Source organism: Propithecus coquereli, unplaced genomic scaffold (assembly GCF_000956105.1).
Source record: "Propithecus coquereli isolate 6110/MARCELLA unplaced genomic scaffold, Pcoq_1.0 Scaffold137, whole genome shotgun sequence".
Taxonomy (NCBI): Eukaryota; Metazoa; Chordata; class Mammalia; order Primates; family Indriidae; genus Propithecus; species Propithecus coquereli.
Genome location: NW_012137969.1, coordinates 7,211,650 through 7,216,912, shown reverse-complemented (window position 1 = coordinate 7,216,912; position 5,263 = coordinate 7,211,650). Strand labels below are relative to the sequence as shown.

Sequence of the window (5,263 nt, the reverse complement as noted above, 5' to 3'; positions counted from 1 at the left end):
AATACTTACAGCGTTTTCCTAGTGTTACTGGAAACAGGGCTGGGGGGGGGAAGGGTCCCAAATTCCTGGCCGCTTCCCGGTCCCCCCGGGATCTGTCGGGCCTGTCCCTCAGCCTCCGCACCGTCCCCTCCTCTCCAGCGAGGAGAGAGTATGGTAATTAAATCGTGGTCGGCGTGGTCCAAGGCCGCGTCCCGCGACCTTCAATTAGGACCTGCGTCTGGCTGCGGGTCCAGTCGCTGGGCCCGCGGGCCGGGTTGGGGCGGAGGCTGGTGCTGGAAGGAGACCCTGTGCGCCCCCCAGCTGGCCAGAGCCGTCCTGGACACCCCTCCCCAGGCACAGGCACATACAGACAGGGACGGACCCACGGACAGCGCGGTTCTGTCCTGCCCCTCCTCTCCTCTCCGCTCGGGTTGGCGGCCTGGCCCAAGTCACTCACACCAAAAGCCAATTTGTCTGTCGCTTTGCCCTGGGGTGAGAGGCTACCGGCGGTGCGGCTGCCGGGACTGGCCCAGCCCAGGCCTGGACACTCTCTTCCCAGCTTCCAGCGGGCAGGGCTCCGGACACTGCCAGGGAGGTGGCCGAAGCCCGGCCCATGCACTTGGGGCCACAGCAAAATGCCACCACCCCACGGACAAACTTTTTCACAAAGGAGATATATCCTGGTTTCTTCCCCTTCTGCTCATAGCCCTAATTTGCTGCTTATTTAAGAATATGTCCTTTAATGATTTAGCTTTGAGTCTATCAATATTTTATAGTGGAGAAGGGAATGACACTTCTCTGAGAACATAATTTAATTATAATAAATGGGTTGGGTACCTTGGCCCCATTCTTCAGAGGCAAGTCAAAGCGAGATGTAGTTTTTATTCTATTCCTGTGTGTAGGGGATCTGGTTGGCCACCACCCCAAAGCTACTGTTCCCATTCTTCTCCCACCCCTCTCTGCTCTGTCCAGGGCTGGGCTTTATTGAGGTGGGGGTCAGAGCGCCGCCTCAGCCATCCCCACCTCTGTCCTCAGGGATGGGGCGACTGTCAATCAACTCGAGAGGGCATTAATTATGCCTTTTTATTGACGGGGCGCCACATTCTGTAGGAGTTCTTCTCTTTTGGAATCGCCCTCCTCCTCCTCCTCCTCCTCCTCCTCCTCCCTCCTGCTGCCTCTCCTTCCTCCTCTCCCCGCCGCCTGGAGCCGGAGAGGAGGAGATGAGAAGCCCTTGTAGTTTTAAATTCAATGTGACAGTTTCGGAAAGAGCGGATGATGAATCTCCTATTATTGGATCAGTCTATTTGCCGCTCAATGTCTCTCTGTAATTGGAGCAACATCACTTTAAAGGTTCAGAGAGTACAGCATTTCTGGTGAAAAATCCCCACAACACGCCGGTGAATGTTTTAAAGGGAAATCTATTAGTGACTTGCGGAGGGCGGGGAGACGGCGGCGGGGGGAGGCGCGGGCTCCGGCCGGGGGGATTGAAGTGGGGGGCTCGCAGGGGGCCCCTGCCCCGCCGCTGCCCGAGCTGCGCCGGCCCGGCGCTGGGCGCCCCCCCGCCCCGCCCCCCGTCTTGTTGTGACAGTTCCTGATACTGTTTATTGAGGTGCATGTCAGGTATAATTAGCAATCGATATGGAAAACGTTTCCCTGCACCCAGCACGCCTCTGACGTCAGAGCCGATTAGCGCTTCTTATTGGTCCCAAATTCCCCGGGCCGCGGCTAATTATCGGGAGCTTGATGTTGATAAAGTAAAGCGCCGGAGTGCGGGCGAAGCATGTGTAGGGCTCCGGGTCCCTGTCTCCGCCGCCGCCGCCGCCGTTCGCGCCTCCCGCCGCTGGCCCGCCCCGGCCCCGGCCCGCGCCCCCGCGCCCCGCCGCCGGCCCCGCCGGCCCCCCGCGCGAGATGATGGACGGCCGCCTCCTGGAGCACCCGCATGCCCAGTTCGGGGGCTCGCTGGGCGGCGTGGTGGGCTTCCCCTACCCGCTGGGCCACCACCACGTGTATGAGCTGGCCGGTCACCAGCTGCAGTCGGCCGCCGCCGCCGCCGCCGCCGCCTCGGTGCCCTTCTCCATCGACGGCCTGCTTAGCGGCTCGTGCGCCGCAGCCGCCGCCTCGGTGGTCAACCCCACGCCGCTGCTGCCGGCGGCCTGCGGGGTCGGCGGCGACAGCCAGCCCTTCAAGCTGTCAGGTAGGCGCAGCGGGAGGGGAGGAGGACGGCTGCGGGGGCGGGAGACCCTTCCGGGTTGAGGGGTTTGCAGCCCTGAGGCTGGCGGGAGGCGAGGCCGGCCTCCTGGGCTCCGGGCCCCCGCCTTGGCACAGGGCACGCAGCAGCCTTCCCGGTGTCCCCCGGACCTGGGGGCCAGCGGGCATCAGAAGGGGTGGGGGGTTCCGCCTGGACCATTGGCTGAGCGGCGCGGCGTCCTGTGCTGCCCACAGACTCGGGGGACCCGGACAAGGAGAGTCCGGGCTGCAAGCGGCGGCGTACCCGCACCAACTTCACCGGCTGGCAGCTGGAGGAGCTGGAGAAGGCCTTCAACGAGAGCCACTATCCTGACGTGTTCATGCGCGAGGCGCTGGCGCTGCGCCTGGATCTGGTCGAGTCCCGAGTCCAGGTAAAGAGCCGGCGTCCCTCCGGCATCCTCCATGCGGCCGCCGGGCCTGGGGAGCGCCGGGCCTGCCTTTGTTCTAGGTGGCGAGACCTCCTCCCCAGGTTAGGAGCCCGCATCGCTCTCGCAGCCGGGTGGAGCGGAGACTGGGGGTGGAGTGTTTCTGGGGCTCAGGCCTGCACTGAAGTAGCGAGAACGGCAGCTGCGTCCGAACCGGGAAGCGGCGAGGTGGGCTGGCGGCAGCCGTGGGAAGTGAGGGCTCAGGGCTGCGCGGGGCAGGTGGCGAGGAGGGGCTGGCCGGGCTCCGGCCTGGAGGAGAGAGGGAAGGAGGACTCCGCGCCTCCGCGCCTTTACCTGACGCTCCCCCACCCAGCCTTGGGCAAAGGAGTGTTTGTTTACCTTTTGCCTGTAAAATATTCAAATGATAAGGTATTTATTCATCGCTTTGCAGAAGGCCGCAGCTGAGGAAGGGGAAGCGGAAACTTAACACGTTGCGAAAGTAGGGAAGAAAAAGGTGTCTGAATTTTGAATAACCCCGTTTTATCTTTTCCTTATTTCTTTCTCCCTGTTATTTGGTATCATTTGGAGACTCCCGGTAGTATTCTTTCTAAAAATACAGTCGACTTGGTGGATTAAAAATTCGAGATGATTTGTGCATAATTAGATGTTTCCCTGGAGTACAGAAATCTCCTTTTTCTCGGGCCAGTGCTTGGTGGGTGCGGTGTGCGGCCGTGGGTGCCCAGCTTTGAGGCAGAAGCTGGCAAAACGCTTGTTTAGCATAAGTAGCTTTGTCTAAAAAGGTGTTTTCCTCCCGTGCTTGGACCTCCCCTTGTGACCTCTTCTGTGTAGGAATTCTTTTATCCAATATGTTCTAAGTGTCTTAAGTGAAGTCAAGACCCCTTCATTTCTCCCTTAATACAATAATGAGTAATTCTTGGTGGCAAGGCAGCTTGGAATTCGCACTCCCCCCCACCAAAAAAAGAATTTTTAAAAAAGAAAAAGGTGGTTACAGCCTTGGGGGCGCGGCATAGGCTCCCTGTGCCCGAGCCAGGCCTGCCTGCTATTGTGCCCAGTATATGGCTGCGACAAAGAATTCGAATTAACTGGACCTCTAGGGGAGGGTAGTACTGCCCGAGGCTCGCTGGGCTCAGCTGGGATTTGACTCTGTGTGTTCCTGGCTGTCGGCGGAACGAGGGTCTGTCTAGCGCTGTTGATCCTGAGAGTCCTGCGTGGCTCCCCAGGACAAGGCCTGCAGAGAAGGGGGGAGGCAGGAGGGGCCCAGGCCTCTCTCTACCCCTCCTCCCTTGCCTAGTGGCCCAGGCCAAGCACGACTGGTTTGGGAAAACTCTGCGGGTTCCCTGGCCCAGAGCTTCCAGAAAGAAGGAAGTGTGTAGTTGTGTTGGGTGGCGGAGGCTGCAGAAGGCCCACCCAAGTTCGCTTCTGGATGGAGAAGTATCCAGATTTCCCTTCACGGGAAACCCTGGAAATCTGGGCTTTGACATGGTCTCCAGGGGGACGAAGACAGGTGTGGAGGGCGGCCAGGCCCAGATGCAGCAGTCCTCTGGCGGGACGATCAGCACCAGGCCGGCTGCTTAAAACGACAGCTGTGAGAAGCCAGGAAGGGCGAGGAGGGGCCTGCTCTCGCCTCACGACCAGGAACCCGACGCCCTCGGTCAGGGGCCAGACCAGCCTATCCAAGGAAGGGGCAGCTCCCAGGTCCCTGAGGTGAGAAGCCAGAGCGGGAAGCTGTCCGAGAGGCCCTGTCTACGCTCCTTCCGGGTGGAAGAGATGCTCGCTGGGACCCGCAGCTCCAGCGCCAAAATCCAGCTCAGGGCCTGCGCGGCCGCCTGGCCAGGCCCCCGTCCCCAGGCGGAGCGGAGGTTATGCAGGCCTGTTTGGGGGGAGTGGGGAGACCCTCGGCCCCAGCGGCAGGCTCGCCGCCTGATTGTGTTTTCCTGTCCCCTGTCCGGCTGCTCTAGGTCTGGTTCCAAAACCGCAGGGCCAAGTGGAGGAAGAAGGAGAACACCAAAAAGGGCCCGGGTCGGCCGGCGCACAACTCGCACCCGACCACGTGCAGCGGCGAGCCCATGGACCCCGAGGAGATCGCGCGCAAGGAGCTGGAGAAGATGGAGAAGAAGAAGCGCAAGCACGAGAAGAAACTGCTGAAGAGCCAGAGCCGCCACCTGCACTCGCCCGGCGGCCTGTCCCTGCACAGCGCGCCCAGCTCCGACAGCGACAGCGGCGGCGGCGGCCTGTCCCCCGAGCCGCCCGAGCCGCCGCCACCCGCCGCCGTGGCCAAGGGCCCCAGCGCGCACGCCTCCGGCGCCGCGGGGTCGGTTCCCGCACCTCCCGGAGAGCCGCCTGCTCCCGGCACCTGTGACCCCGTCTTCTACCCGAGCCAAAGAAGCGGCGCCGGTCCGCAGCCGCGGCTAGGCCGCCCTGCGGACAAGGACGCAGTCTCGTGCGGGCCTGGGGTGGCGGCGGCGGAGCGCGGCGCCGCGGGCCTGCCCAAAGCCAGCCCGTTCAGCGTGGAGAGTCTACTATCCGACTCGCCGCCGCGCCGAAAAGCCGCCGCCGCCAACGCCGCAGCCGCCGGCCTGGACTTCGCGCCAGGGCTGCCGTGCGCGCCGCGGACCCTCATCGGCAAGGGCCACTTCCTACTCTATCCCATC

General features: G+C 62.4%; 1 protein-coding gene across 1 annotated transcript in view; it reads left to right on the top strand.

The window, feature by feature from the left end:
- Positions 1–1,281: 1,281 nt before the first annotated feature.
- The window catches only part of UNCX (UNC homeobox), a 4,757-nt gene continuing 775 nt past the window's right edge, over positions 1,282–5,263 (top strand). The window contains exons 1-3 of the mRNA XM_012638956.1: positions 1,282–2,173; positions 2,422–2,597; positions 4,571–5,263. The exon at positions 4,571–5,263 is cut by the window's right edge and continues 775 nt beyond it. Of these exons, the coding sequence (XP_012494410.1) occupies positions 1,888–2,173; positions 2,422–2,597; positions 4,571–5,263 (1,155 nt within the window). The 5' untranslated portion in view covers positions 1,282–1,887. The remainder of the gene's footprint in view (positions 2,174–2,421; positions 2,598–4,570) is intronic.